This window comes from Ostrea edulis, chromosome 1, assembly GCF_947568905.1.
Source record: "Ostrea edulis chromosome 1, xbOstEdul1.1, whole genome shotgun sequence".
NCBI lineage: Eukaryota > Metazoa > Mollusca > Bivalvia > Ostreida > Ostreidae > Ostrea > Ostrea edulis.
Genome location: NC_079164.1, coordinates 62,630,135 through 62,646,418, shown reverse-complemented (window position 1 = coordinate 62,646,418; position 16,284 = coordinate 62,630,135). Strand labels below are relative to the sequence as shown.

Below are 16,284 nucleotides of genomic sequence, written 5' to 3'. Positions count from 1 at the left end.
ACAATAAAAATTGTCTACATATGTATAATCCTTATATCTATATCGTGAGGCTTAACTTGTTTATTTTTATATTTACTTATACATTGTCAGAGATAAACTTGTACTATTTTTATATATTTTATTTCTTGATAAAAGCACTGACTGCTGACATAAAAACTGATATATGTAACAAAACACACTTATAAGGAACAAATGCGTAAAGGTTGTCTGTATAAACAATGGAAGTATATAAACCGTGTACAACCCCACATTTGGGGGTGTGGAATAGTGACCTTAGGGGGTACGGAATTCGAAGGGTGTTTTACTAGACAAGTTGACATATTTAGCTTGGTTACAGCTATAGAGATAAAACTAGTCTTATATTAACATACGACGGAACACAAGTGATGTCCCCGCTTACTCTTACTCGTTTCCCACCTCGCAGTGCGTGTTAGAAATAGGTGAACACTTCAACAATATTCGGCAACCACACGTAAGGATGCAAATTTGATCCATATTTGACGAAATTTTCAATTATACTGCCACTCCACATAATATAACTAATACACATGGTTTCTGCACATAACGCTGTAGCAGATACTTCCATGATTTCCGAAATTTCACATCAAATAAATGCTGAAAACTTCAAATTTAGTGTGTGCCACTAGGGGGTACAGCTTTCAGTGGAGGTAGGGGGCAATGAACCATTGTTGAATTTGAAGAACCTGTTGATGATTACATATTGATTTGACTAATCATAGCCCTGCTGTTGTTGAAATGGAGATTTTCGAAGATACAATGTACTTCCCTATGAATTCTTATGCATAACTTTGATCCCCTATTGTGGTTCCACCCTACCCCGGGGGTCATGATTTAAATAAACTTGAATCTGCACTATCTGGGAATGCTTGTATATTAATATGATTGATCATGATCCTGACGTTATTGAAATGAGGATTTTCAAAGATGCTTCCCTATATATTCCAATGTTAAATTTTGATCCCCTATTGTGGTCCCACCCTACTCCCAGTGCCACAATTTGAACAAACTAAAATCTGTACCACCTAGGGATGCTTGTATATTAATATGACTAATCATGGCCATGTTGTTTTTGAAAAGACAATTTTTAAAGATTTACCCTATACATTGTATATCTGCATGTAAAACTTTGATTCTCTATTGTGACCCCATCCTACCTCTGGGGGCCATGATTTTAACAAACTTGAATCTGCAGTATGTCAGGAAGTTTTTATGTAAATTTGAATCTACTTTATGTTTGTGTGCTTTCTCATAAATTTAAACATTTCTGGCTTAGTGATTCTTGGGGATATGATTTTCAAATGACCCAACCCTATTTTTGTCTTTTCTTGATTATCTCCCCTTTGGAGGGAGCCATACCAATCATCTGAGAAAAATTGAATTTCCTTTTCTCAAGGATGATAACTGTTACAAGTTTGATTTAAAATGGCCTAGTGGTTATTAAGAAGAAGAGTTTAAAAGATGCCACAAATTTTTCACTAATTCTTGATCAGAAATGTGGCACTTCATTCGAAAAAAACCCAACTTAAATCCTCTTTACCAAAGCATGCTTTGTGGCAAGTTTGGTATAAATTAGCCCTATGGTTCTGGAAAAGAAGGGCAAGATGTTCAAAGTTTACAGACAGACAAGGGTGATCAGAAAAGCTAGCTCACCTGAATTTTCAGCTCAAGTGAGCTATAAAACCTTTTCCTGTGGAAACAATTTTGTACTCACCCCTGATTGCCACGCATTTGTAAATACTTGTTCATACTTTATTGCTCTCAATAATAAATTATAGCATGCAATCAATAGTTAATATTCCACAATTAAAAGTTTCTGTGACAATGTAGGAGGTGGATATAACAACTTTCTGTGTATACAAAGGAGCCATACTTAACTGACTTCAATATTCTGAAGGCTTACCTGATCAAAATCCACAATGATTTCATTCAGAACTCTAATACATTCAATTCCATTCTTGTTGGATGCATTCTGATGGTAGAACTCTTTGAAGTTTGGAATGGATGCAAACATAACAGAGACATTGTCATAAGACTCACTGTATAACTCCTGGAAAAAAAATGGCCGAATGTGATCGTCAGATAACATTATGTGGATAAAGATACTTGCTATTTTACAATAATAATATACTAAATGTTATTGTATATGTATTCTCAAGAGATTTATTTCTAGGAACCAGCTCATTTCAAAGAATTCAGGTATGTAATCATCTAAAACTTTACAAAAACAACCCTTTTTTAACATAGTCTCAAATGAATGTTTTCTGGGACAATAAAAATTCTATGAATAGGTTTGGAAGTTTTTTATCTTCCATAAATGCTGAAGCTATACCAAGATAATTATAAACACTTAAATTTGAGAAACAGAAACCCTGGTCAATTGATACCATAGGAGCCTCTGGTCAAAAATTGGGAGCCTCTAGTCAAAATCAAAATAAGGACTCTGGTCAAAAATTAAATAGGGACCCTCTGGTCAAAAACTGGAGGCATAAGAAAGTATCTACTAGACCCACCTTTTTAACTCATACACACCAGAACACTTTTAATACCATAAATATTTTTTTAGAAAATGAATTCTTTTTCTTGTCAAACCTGCAGTTTTGCTCTTTAGAATCACACCTACGTTTTTGCTTCGGCTTCCTCGCAGGAAATACTCGGCCACGTGAGTGGGTAATATGTTTTCCAGCAGCTTCTTGTTTTGCTCTGCAGTGTTTCTAACCTTCTCTGTCTCGGACTGAAATTCTCTCCTCCAAAGGAAATCCAGTCTATTTGCATATTCAACCTGTTGAATATATATTTAAACATTTCACCATCATCGCAAACCATGGCCAATATGTACCATCCTCTCCAGAGTGCTATGCAGACTCCGTCACTACTTCAGGCCTGGGGGTTATAAAACTTTTTTGAGCACATTTCAAACTGAAACTCGAATTATGTGCTCTAAATTGTACTTATACTCAAAAGTGAAGGTTATAAAAGATCTTTTGAGTATGATGGGAACTTGCTAAGAGTTGTACTCATAATAAACATGGCTAAGTTTGAGTATGATTACAGTAAAAGTGTTATAACCTTCAGGCCTGACCGTGCCTTGAGACAATGACATTTTACATAATCAACATTTAAGTCTGTGCACTGAAAAATCATATCACTGAATTTTTACTTGAGTATGGGACATCACAGATGGAATACCCATTGCACACAAACTTTGACTTTTTTCATGGAACTCCCATGAAAATATGAAATGAGAGTTTGTAAAGCTCAATGTAAGACCAATTTGGAATTTTTATCTTAGATTTGGTCACCTAATGGAGTGTAGTTATATTTCATATATCATTTTATTTATCCACAAGTCAATGTTTGTAATAATGAGCCTGATCACTGTAACTATAGCAGCCATACCTGTCTGTCGTGAAATATCAAGGTAAACAGGAACACAGCCAAATATATAGACATTCCCGTGGCAATGTCTAGTGGTTCAATACTGCTCCTGTTGTAAAAAAAAAAGTCAATCAACAACTTAGCATATTGATAATATTAGATTAATGTATGTGGTGTTTGGGGGAATGCCAAAGATTGGACAAGAGGCCTATGGCTCATATTGCTTTCATAATATTCAAATACATGTAAATACATTAATTTGTGCAACATTCATTTCATTAACATATCTGCAAGTTCGGAGTAATGAGCAAATTCCTCTGAATTTGTGTTCTCTCCTTAAAGATATGATATAAATATTCGATCTGTATTTTCAAAAGTGAAAATACATTAAGAAAACTTTCCTTAAAATCATTATCAGTTCACCAGAAATCATTTACTAACTTAAAGTTGGTATTCCTGTAGTACTTTGATCTTATGGCCTAAAACAATTGGAGTTACATGTAATCCATAAGTCATAGAGACTCATCATACGAAACAGAACTTTTCCAGAAACTATTTCTTGCAATATATGACCTTGACAACTTTGACATATGAATCTAACAATCATTAGGCATAATTACAGTAATCCTGTAGAGTTTTATTACAAAACCTAAAATTGTATTTGAAATGACATCTAGAAACCAATTCTTAGGGTTGGTATGTTACCTGATGTCCTTAACCTTTGACCTAAAAAATTAATAGGGCATCCTTTTGTCATATGAAAGGTGAAGATAACGAACAGTGATCAATCTCATAACTCCTACAAGCAATACAAACTAGATAGTTGGGCAAACACGGACCCCTGGACACAAATATGGTTTCATTGCTAGAGCTCTATTAGTATTTATGTTAAGCAGTATCAGATTCTGTGATCCGAGTAACATAAATCAGAGAACAGTATTGGATTTTGTGATCCGAGTAACATAAATCAGAGAACAGTATTGGATTCTGTGATCTAAGTAACATAAATCAGAGAACAGTATCAGATTCTGTGATCCGAGTAACAAATCAGAGAACAGTATCGGATTCTGTGATCCGAGTAACATAAATCAGAGAACAGTATCAGATTCTGTGATCCGAGTAACATAAATCAGAGAACAGTATCAGATTCTGTGATCCGAGTAACATAAATCAGAGAACAGTATCGGATTCTGTGATCCGAGTAACATAAATCAGAGAACAGTATCGGATTCTGTGATCCGAGTAACATAAATCAGAGAACAGTATCGGATTCTGTGACATAACATAATTAAATCAGTGAAAAATAAAATTTGCTTTTTCCAATTTTTTTTATGGTGCCTACCTGATGAACATGTCTGCTTGGAACATTCCACTGAAATGGTAGGTAAGGTTGTAACTAATGACAACAATGATGGTCAGAATGACCTTAAAAGTCAGACTAATTTGCAGAAAGAGGCTTGTTGTCACCATTCCAAACAGACTGCTGTGCACCCAGTACTGAAACAGAAGAGATATTCACCTTTGATATACTGTAGATTGTACTGTATGTGGGTTCCCTGTATCTAGACATTAGTCTTGTCGGTGCTGTCACTGGCAATGTTACCAGCAAACTAAACAATGATTATTTACCAAATTCACCATTTGACGTGCATTCTAACAAAAGAAGTATCACCAGCCATTTGCCAGGTATCAGTAAATGTTAAGCAACCTTTAAAATAACACTTGTTAAAGAAATATACAACTGAAATGGTAAAGACATGAGCCCAAGTTCTTTATTTTTTTCTCTGGATATCTATTTCATATATCTATAAACATGAAGTTAAAGAGGTTCACGCCTGCATTTTGTTGTATTGTCTTTTCTTTTTCTTTTTTTTTTTTGGTATCTGTATTTAGAATTTCTACATTGAAGAAGAAGAATAAAATTAAAAAAGAAAACCCGGGGTCATAGTGCCTGTTGCTGAGCCACAGTGTGTTAAGCTTGACCTTTTTGCACTTAAAATTTACATACAATTTATTTGATTAAATATTCGCATAGCGAAGTTTTGAATTCTTGACAAAAATATCAAATTTTCATACAAAATTTCAGAAAAATTGTCAATTAAAGTAATGAATTTACAGAATTTCAATTACTCTAAGTCACTGCTACTTGTATCATAAATTACAAAATTGTTGTACACATGTAGGTGTATAGATATTGATGATCTACAATGGGTAAAACAGAAATGGCAAAATCATGGAGATTTAGAGCTTTTTTATTACACAATTCTCTCGCCACAAAATGTAGTCATTTCTGAACCCTTTCAAAATCAAAAATCTACATGAAAAACTTTAATTGGATCAGTTTAAGTAATAGATGTATCATTACAAGCATGATTGCACACATGGAATATCCGGTAAGTATTGAACCCGTACATACAGTTACAACATCCTGCACGGTTGTGCTCAAAAGCTGAGGAGCTAACAATTCTGAAGATCAAATGTAGATCAAGAAGAACTACATATTCTATTCTTACCAAAGGTTTTGTATTGTTGACAGCGCCTTTGTCTTCTGGCAGGGACTGGTTACTTATCTGTATAAAAATATCAATAGGTCTCTAGGAAATAATAAATGACAATCATGAATCATTGTGCTTAAATCAGAATTATCCTAAAATTGGCATCTAAATCAAACAAAATTTGATGAAAATCCTTTGCAATTTACCGATGACACATCTAACATAATAACTGACATTGACCTCAAGGGTTTCCCATCTCATATTAAACATCACAAAAGAGACTTTAGAATTATTCACCTGCATAGAGCAGTTTTCATATCTAATCTTAGTTGATTACAAATGAATCCAACCTCCTACACACCAGGGAACAACATTTCCATGTACAATGGATATTCACACTGAGAGAGAACTACCATTGTTAATGTTTAATGACTTAATCTACAGAAACATGTACAATGGATATTCACACTGAGAGAGAACTACCATTGTTAATGTTTAATGACTTAATCTACAGAAATATGTACAATGGATATTCACACTGAGAGAGAACTACCATTGTTAATGTTTAATGACTTAATCTACAGAAACTTGTACAATGGATATTCACACTGAGAGAGAACTACCATTGTTAATGTTTAATGACTTAATCTACAGAAATATGTACAATGGATATTCACACTGAGAGAGAACTACCATTGTTAATGTTTAATGACTTAATCTACAGAAATATGTACAATGGATATTCACACTGAGAGAGAACTACCATTGTTAATGTTTAATGACTTAATCTACAGAAATATGTACAATGGATATTCACACTGAGAGAGAACTACCATTGTTAATGTTTAATGACTTAATCTACAGAAACTTGTACTATGTCATTTGAAAAATGGCATAATTCTGTAGTTCTTTAATAGCCTCAGAAACTCATTTTACCCTATGTCCCCAGGGGCATTGTGGTGGATTAATACCTCATAATGTTACCATTTTAACCTATACATGTACATTAAGGAAAAGGTTATCTAATTACATGCACACAGCTGGCACTTAATATTACTAAAATATCCACCAAAAGAATATCTCAAGGCCATTTTTAAGGGGATCAGTCTACTGTTAGGAAGATATGGTTCAATGTTTTAAATTTTCTTCTGGCATGTGGTGTGAGCATCTAATATTAAACTATTGGTAGCCATCTTTCAGGATTGGTTTCAAAGAGTACAATTCCCAGCGAGAGTAAATTTTACAGCAAAATGTAATGGAAAACTTATGTACATCTGTTTGTCACATAACATATAGTAAACACCAAAATATGGATTTTCTTTAATTACTATCACTAGAGAAAGCAATAGCTTATGTGGTTTGATGTGGCTGTATGTGGAAAAACAATAGCTTGTATGGTTTGGTGTGGCTGTATGTGGAAAAACAATAGCTTGTATGGTTTGATGTGGCTGTATATGGAAAAAACAATAGCTTGTATGGTTTGATGTGGCTGTATGTGGGAAAACAATAGCTTATGTGGTTTGATGTGGCTGTATGTGGAAAAACAATAGCTTATGTGGTTTGATGTGGCTGTATGTGGAAAAACAATAGCTTATGTGGTTTGATGTGGCTGTATATGGAATAAAGTGCACCGCCACGGCACATGATACGCCCGTCACATATTGTTAACAGTATAGATTGTACACATTAAAACATTTATATTTTATATCACCTTAATTAAATGTCACAGTGACCTTAAAGTAGGATGCTACACACTTTCTACCTAAGATGCATTAGTTGACCAATTTTGGTGATTCTAGGTCTAATAGTTTTCAAGTTATGAGCCGGACAAGTTTTTGCCATATATGGCCATATCTTCTTAATGAAAAGTCACAGTGACCTTTTTTAAATGAGCGACACACCTTCTACCCAAGATGTATCTACAGACAAAGTTTGATGATTCTAGGCCTTGTAGTATTTAAGTTACGGGTCGGACACGAAAAAGCTAACAGACGGACGGACAGACGGATATCTTCTTAATGAAAAGTCACAGTGACCTAGTTTTAATGTGCGACACACCTTCTACCCAAGATGTATCTACAGACAAAGTTTGATGATTCTAGGCCTTGTAGTATTTAAGTTACGGGTCGGACACGAAAAAGCTAACAGACGGACGGACAGACGGACGGATATGAACGCCATACCATAATACATCCCGTCTTAAGACGGGTGTATAAAAACAACAATATCTTGTATGGTTTGATGTGGCTGTATATGGAAAAACAACAATATCTTGTGTGGTTTGATGTGGCAGTATGTGGAAAAACAATATCTTGTGTGGTTTGATGTGGTTGTATGTGGAAAAACAAGTTTGTGTGGTTTAATGTGGCTGTATGTGGAAAAACAATAGCTTGTGTGGTTTGATGTGGCTGTATATGGAAAAACAATAGCTTGTGTGTTTGATGTGGCTGTACCTGAAAAAACAATAGTTTGTGTGGTTTAATGTGGCTGTATGTGGAAAAACAATAGCTAGTGTGGTTTGATGTGGCTGTATGTGGAAAAACAATAGCTTGTGTGGTTTGATGTGGCTGTATGTGGAAAAACAATAGCTTGTGTGGTTTGATGTGGCTGTATATGGAAAAACAATAGCTTGTGTGGTTTGATGTGGCTGTATGTGGAACAAGAGGCCCATGGGCCACATCGCTCACCTGAGTCACCTTGGCTCATATTTAAAGACTTTTCCTATATATTCACATGTAAAACTTTGATCCCTATTGTGACCCCAACCTACTCCCGGGGGCCATGATTTTTTCAAAATTGAATCTGGACTAGGTCAGGAAGCTTTCATGTGAATGTAAACTTTTCTAGCCCAGTGATTTTTCAGAAGATTTTTAATGATTTTTCTCTATATATTTGTATGTAAAAATTGATCCCCTTTTGTCGCCTCATCTTACCCCCGGGGGCCATGATTTTTACAAACTTGAATATGCACTATGTCAGGAAGCTTTCATGTAAATTTTCACTTTCCTGACCCAGTAGTTTTTTAGAAGACTTTTTAAAAAAAATTCCCTATATATTTGTATGCAAAACTTTGATCCCCCCTTGTGGCCCCATCCTATCCCCGGGGAGCCATGATTTTTACAAACTTAAATCTGCATTATGTCAGGAAGCTTTCATGTAAATATCAGTTTTTCTGGCTCAGTGGTTCTGGAGACAAAGATTTTTATATGACCCCACCCTATTTTTGCATTTTTGTGATTATCTCCCCTTTGAAAGGGGCATGGCCCTTCATTTGAACAAACTTGAAAGCCCTTCACCCAAGGATGCTTTAATTGTGGCAAGTTTGGTTGAAATTGGCCCAGTGGTTCTTGAGAAGAAATCGAAAATATAAAAAGTTTACAGACGGACAGACAGACGGACAACGGACAAAATGTGATAGAGAAAAGCTCACTTGAGCCTTCGGCTCAGGTGAGCTAAAAACAATAGCTTGTGTGGTTTGATGTGGCTGTATAGGGAATAGAGTATATAAGGTACCCCCATGAAAATGAGAAAAGGATACATGTTGTGTGTACTTGTAGCCCAAAAGTTAACATTATATTACAAACAATGTGTAAATAGAATTCATACAGCATACTAATTTAAAATATGATACGTGTATGTAACCACAGTTGATTTTTTAACAAAACTTCATTTATACATATATATGGCCAATTCTGCTGCTAAAATGTTTAAACAATGATAACAAAACAAATTTTTGGAATATGTATCAAATGTAAAACCCATAAAATACCCAAAAGAATTTTGTAGACAAGCTTAAAATGTCTGTCCCTTGCTGGAGCTATACTTACTAGGGGTATTTGTGTTATTAGTATCAATCAATATATAACCGAAAAAAACCTCTATGGATGATGCTTTTACTGTGATATCATCCAGTGTTATTTTCTCCATCTATACTTACGAAAATGTTTTTTTTTAAAATAAGTTAAATACCCCATTAACAACTTCACCTATGATACCAGTAACCCCATGAAAGGCTGATGTTTATAATTCCTAAAGAATTGATATTTATAATTCCTAAAGAACTCAAATTATAAACAACCCACTTCAAGGACTGAAAAGTGAGGTCATGATTTAATGATTATTGATGAATTTACAAGACACACCCATGGGTAGGAGGAAGTAGACTGCGTGGGTTGAAATGATGACTTACCACAGGCACAATGGAGGTAATGTACACACAAAATACACAGAGAGTGACAATAAACATCCTGGCAGCCAAGCTGTTGGTCACATGACAGGCTAATACAAGAACACGATTGGCCAATGGGCTACCCTTAATTGGTGTCTGTGAATTCAAAATAAGATCAAGAGAATAAGTTTCAAAATATTTGTGGAAACAGAAATTCTATTGGTGATTGAAATCAATCTGCGAATACTTTTGATTTGTTTGCTGAGGCTTAAAACTTCAAAGGAGTAGAAATCAATGAGATAAAAGAAGATTAACTACTAGTCATAGATGAAATACAATTATCAGAGATTGGAATAACCTGAAAGCAAAATCTATAAGGACTTAGATGGAAATTGACAAAATACTTACTAAACATTCTGCGATGAAACTAAAGCTGATTACTACTGCAAACACAGCACAACCAAAAACAATACTGATAAAGAATACGGCATCCCTGGAAAGACAACCAAAAACAATACTGATAAAGAATACGGCATCCCTGGAAAGACAAAGATTAAAACTGAGAAATGTTGCAAATATCCGAGTCCCAGCAGTTGTTTTTGTACTGATTTCCCAAACATATAGCAATATCCTGTAATATTTGTGGCAACTTAATACAATACTGAGGGGCCATGTTAAGTCCAGGAGCTTCACTTTCCTTCACTTTGGGGGGAGAGAAGGGATTCATTTTCTGCATGTTATTTTGTATCTTTAATTAATACAAAATTCATGATCCGCTTATCATTTACAACAAAAAATGTCACACTACAATCCCCTAAATTTTTCTCAACTAGTTAACAAAAAAATACCTGAATTACAGCCTATAGAGCATCAAACTTCTTCCATATTGTCCAACTAACAACTTGCTTTGCCTATCTGATATGACAGCTTGTCTCTCAGGTTTCAGACATGACAGGTTTATATAACAGCTTGTCTCTCAGGTCTCAGACATGACAGGTTTATATAACAGCTTGTCTCATGTGTCTGACTAAGACATTTTTCTCACCCATTTTATATTTAAGAAATAAAATGTCATTTTTGAAAATACATGCGGATATGAATTGTGATGTGATACTCCGCATACTTCATAAAGCACATATTAGCGCACCACTTCATGAAAAGCATGCTGGTGTGAAGTATTTATAGGTTATAGACTTTGTATGGGAAAATATGACGACCGAGTTTTTTGGCGCGTACACGGACCGAGCTTGTGAGGTCCGTTCGCGACAAAAAACGAGGTTGTCATATTTTCCCATACAAAGTCTATAACCTTTTTATTATATACTTTCAATTTCATTTAGAAACTAACAATGATTTATTTTTAACAATTTCTTTATTGGTTTAACTGAGTAAAAGATGAAAAACACGAAAAAATTGAAAATTAAAGACGTAGTAATTTGCTTGGTATTGATTGTGACATATTGTTTGCGGGTTGGAATGTTTCCGGGCATATATCATGTGATATATGCCCACAAACTTTTTAAAGAAAACAGAAGAGATGAAATTGAAAGTATATAATAACACAGTTTATAGCCTAATCTATTTTTTAAAAGAATGTTTATTTGTAATATTCACATTCTACTTTTATTTCTGTCAGAATTCTCCAGTCATTAGAATAGATGTACTATATTCATCAAGATTCATTCGTACACTGTTCATAACAGCAACACATTCATGAGAAAATGGTTATCATTACAATTTGTAAAGATTATCAAAGGCAAAACTATTGGAAATGAAAATATAACACCTTGTCTCAACTGTCTGACATGATGACTATCTCACCTGTCTGACATGACGACTATCTCACCTGTCTGACATGACGACTATCTCACCTGTTTGACATGACGGCTTGCACAATGATGACTCCTATGAACATGAAGAGGGCACACAGAAGTCCGAGTTTGAAGGAGGTGTCGGGTCTCTGCTGGTACTCTCTCTCCTGCTGTTTACTAAAACTCATCAGAAGGGGGTTAAAATCCTCCTCATGCTTCTTCATGGATCTAAAGGAACTACATTTATAAAAAGATATATGGTCAATTCATACTGTTAAATGTGTGGTAAATACACATATTGTATATACACTTATATTGGATGGATTTACAGGTCAGCACCTTTGGTTTAGAAATTATATTTCTGGCTTTCGATAAAATATTCAATTCTCTATTTCTTTTTCATCATATGCACCAAACAGTGTATCAATTACTGCTCCACTAATAAAATTCAAATACCCTAAAATACATACACCAGTGGCAGATTTCTGAACACGGACACAGTAAAAGGCTGGAGGGGCTGGGGTATGGGGGCTGACTCTTGACTTGAAGCCCCAGTGGGTCCAGGGTGAAGCCCTGGTGAAGGCCCAAGAGGCAAAGCCCCCTGAAACTACTGAGTTCTGACAAAATAAAACCTACATATTTTAGTGTTTTTAGAAATATTTCTGAAGGGAGGGGAGGGGAGAGTGCACCTGGTTTGCTTTGGGAGTGTTCAATGTTTCAACAATTTGAAGATTATTTTGAACATAAAACTAATTTTCAAATATCTACAGTAAAACATGGTTAAAGTGAACCTCCAGTGTCAGCGAAAAATGGTTCGTTAATGAAAGAAAGCAAGCTCACATACTCCACACCTCAACATTGCTTGACAATGCCTCACATAATCAATGGTAATGCTATGCATTACTACAAGAACAGGACAGATGGACTCAAAATTGTAAGTTCAAAAAGGGGCATAACTCCAAGAAAAATTATTATATCAGAATTTCCTGGAAATATACACAGTATGTCCTTATTAAATAAAAAGTTTCCCGAAATTCTGTTCAGCAGTCTCAGAGGAGTTGCGCTGACAAGAACAGGACAGATGGGCTCAAAATTCTAAGTTCAAAAGGGGCAAAACTCCCAGAAAATTAATGAATCAAAATTTTCTGAGAATATGCACATCTACACAGTGTGTCCTTATTCAATACAAAGATTCACGAAATTCTGTTTAGCAGTCTCAGAGGAGTTGCGCTGACAAAAACAGGACAGATGGGCCTCAAAGTTCAAAAGGGGCAGAACTCCCAGAAAAATTATAAAATCAGAATTTCCTGGACACAGTGTGTCCTTATGTAAACTACAAAATTTCAGAAAATTCTGTTCAGCAGTCTCAGAGGACTGACAAGAAACTTCTGTTCAGCAGTCTCAGAGGACTGACAAGAAAGTCCTGTTCAGCAGTCTCAGAGGACTGACAAGAAACTTCTGTTCAGCAGTCTCAGAGGACTGACAAGAAAATTCTGTTCAGCAGTCTCAGAGGACTGACAAGAAAGTCCTGTTCAGCAGTCTCAGAGGACTGACAAGAAACTTCTGTTCAGCAGTCTCAGAGGACTGACAAGAAACTTCTGTTCAGCAGTCTCAGAGGACTGACAAGAAAATTCTGTTCAGCAGTCTCAGAGGACTGACAAGAAACTTCTGTTCAGCAGTCTCAGAGGACTGACAAGAAAATTCTGTTCAGCAGTCTCAGAGGACTAACAAGAAAGTCCTGTTCAGCAGTCTCAGAGGACTGACAAGAAAATTCTGTTCAGCAGTCTCAGAGGACTGACAAGAAACTTCTGTTCAGCAGTCTCAGAGGACTGACAAGAAAGTCCTGTTCAGCAGTCTCAGAGGACTGACAAGAAAATTCTGTTCAGCAGTCTCAGAGGACAGACAAGAAAATTCTGTTCAGCAGTCTCAGAGGACTGACAAGAAACTTCTGTTCAGCAGTCTCAGAGGACTGACAAGAAAATTCTGTTCAGCAGTCTCAGAGGACTGACAAGAAAAGGACTGACAGACTGATAAGTCAAATACATTATATCCTCCCCAACTTTGTTGTGTGGGGTACAATTATAATCAAACTTCGTTATATCCAATACAATGTTACTTTCTTCTCATAGGAGAATAACTATATCTTCGCAATGAGCATGACTTCATTATAAGCGTGTTCTATATAAGTGTTTTACCACATGTATTACATTTGGGGGTTTTGGATGAAAAAAAATTATACTAAATAGTTCTGTGGCTGAAATATTATATCCCCACTATGAGATGTGTAGGGAAGACATTGCATCAATCTAATTAAAATTAGATGTTAGATCCGCTCACATACTCGCTACACAAACATTTAACAACATCCCGTAGAGGGTCATGTCAGAGGTCAAATGTGCAACAGCCAATCAAATTTCTCGCTTCATATCGATAGGGTATTATCCCACAATTCCATGTATTGTTTATGCAAGGAAGTGAAAAAATGGCAGCACCCACGATCGTGACTTGTTTATCGCGTGTTTTTATTTGGATTTTAAACTATGGCGACATCGGGGGATCTTTTCATGTATACTTCAACAAAAAAGACATTTAAGTATCTGTTCTTGTTCATTTTTCAAAGCCTCGAGATCAAATATCTTCAAAGCGGTTTCAATCGCTTCCATTTCTTCTTCAGTCGCCAAATACAGTATACAATGATTCTCATTGGATGCCGATATCACTTTCGCCTTTGTAGCGATTGGTTACTTTTCATGCAAATTTGACCTCTGACGTGACCCTCTGTGGGATGTTGTTAGATGTTTGTGTAGCGAGTATGTGAGTGGATCTAACATCTAATTTTAATTAGATTGACATTGAATATGACAGATATTGTGAAACTGCGTATGAATACATTTTATTAAAGGTAAAAAAAAAAATACTGCGTAAAAAAAATGGTGAAACAGATATGTTTCACACCTGCTGGAATCTTTAAATGAGTTGTTGGTTTTTTTAATTTAGATAATGACTATGTGCAACTCTTCTCTCTCTCTTTCTTTTTCTCTCTCTCTCCATCTTTCTCTCTCTCCCTCTCTCCAAAACAAAATATGTTTTCTGTAGTTTATTTAAGATATTTTGTGTGTCTTTTGCAGAATGTATAAAACAGTGTATAAAACAAAAACATGGAATCATAAACAAAATATTTCTGCATTTCTGAGGGGAAGGGGAGGGGTGTGTGCCTGGCACTGTATCCACCTGGCACTGTATCCACCACTGCAAACCACTGCAAACATTGATATAAAAACTTTCAGTGTACAGTAAAATATCTCTACCTCGAAGTCCGAGGGACCTAAAAAAAACTTCCGAGATATCCGTGGGGTCGAGATATCCAAAATCATTCTTGAATATTTTTTTTTTGAAGGAGGATATTTGATATTTGATGCATAGTATGAGATTTGCATTATAAACAACAACCCCGTTGCTGTTTCTTATAGTTTAATGCAAGTTGATAAATTGATATGGCAGAATTTCAACGACAAATATTTCGGGTTTTTTTAATATATATAAACATCCCGTTGAATTCACAATGTGTTTCAAAATTAAGATGATCGTGCTTGTATGCTTACTTTAAGTTTACTAATGTCTAGGCTTGACTGGGATGTAGCTATTGTGTTGTAGTGAAAGAACCCATCACGTAAGAAACAAAAAAGACGGATTTTAAAAAAACCAAAAACTTTTAAATGTTAATTAAATAAATTTTCGTGTTTTCTCTGTCCTAGTTTTAATGATGAAGCGTGTATTATTATATGCATTATTGTTATTATGAGCATTACCTTCAAGCGCACTTCGACAATTTTGTGCGTTTATCTAACCCATAGCGTGTGTCATTCAAAACACCATCCCTGGAATCGGGCGTGTTAGTTCATAATTGGTGGTGGACTTAATCCGTGGATTAGTGGTCATTAATTATAATTGGTGTAGCTGTGGGTGTGAATTTTTTACTTACAATGCCAGGTATGGTAAGCAGAGCGGAAAATTGACTGCAATTCGAGATAAATCAGGTGAATTTAGGGCATGGGACCTTGAAAATACTTCGAGGGTATTCGAGATTACCGTGTTCGAAATATCAGAAGTTTTTTAAATCATTCATATAGGGAAAATGGCCGGGACCGGCGGTCGACTTCAACTCAAGCGGGGTATTCGAGATAAACCATATTGGAGATACAGATATTTTACTGTATTTTACTATTCATAAAGTGTAACTTTAATTCTATGTATTCCCAAAATGTAACTTTCAAAAATATAAAGTAGGGTTATAAAAGTGAACTTGTCTAACTGATGTCAGGTATAACAGTTCTTTACCTACATTTTTGCAGCATATACTTTTTGAACACTAAACATGTGTTTTAAATATTAATACTGATTGAAACATAATGCA

General features: G+C 35.3%; 1 protein-coding gene across 1 annotated transcript in view; it reads right to left on the bottom strand.

The window, feature by feature from the left end:
- Positions 1-16,284, bottom strand: part of LOC125648179 (adenylate cyclase type 2-like) — an 85,084-nt gene that overhangs the window by 7,564 nt on the left and 61,236 nt on the right. The window contains 8 exon segments of the mRNA XM_056155996.1: positions 1,922-2,068; positions 2,642-2,800; positions 3,418-3,505; positions 4,739-4,893; positions 5,910-5,966; positions 10,081-10,215; positions 10,468-10,552; positions 11,931-12,107. Of these exon segments, the coding sequence (XP_056011971.1) occupies positions 1,922-2,068; positions 2,642-2,800; positions 3,418-3,505; positions 4,739-4,893; positions 5,910-5,966; positions 10,081-10,215; positions 10,468-10,552; positions 11,931-12,107 (1,003 nt within the window).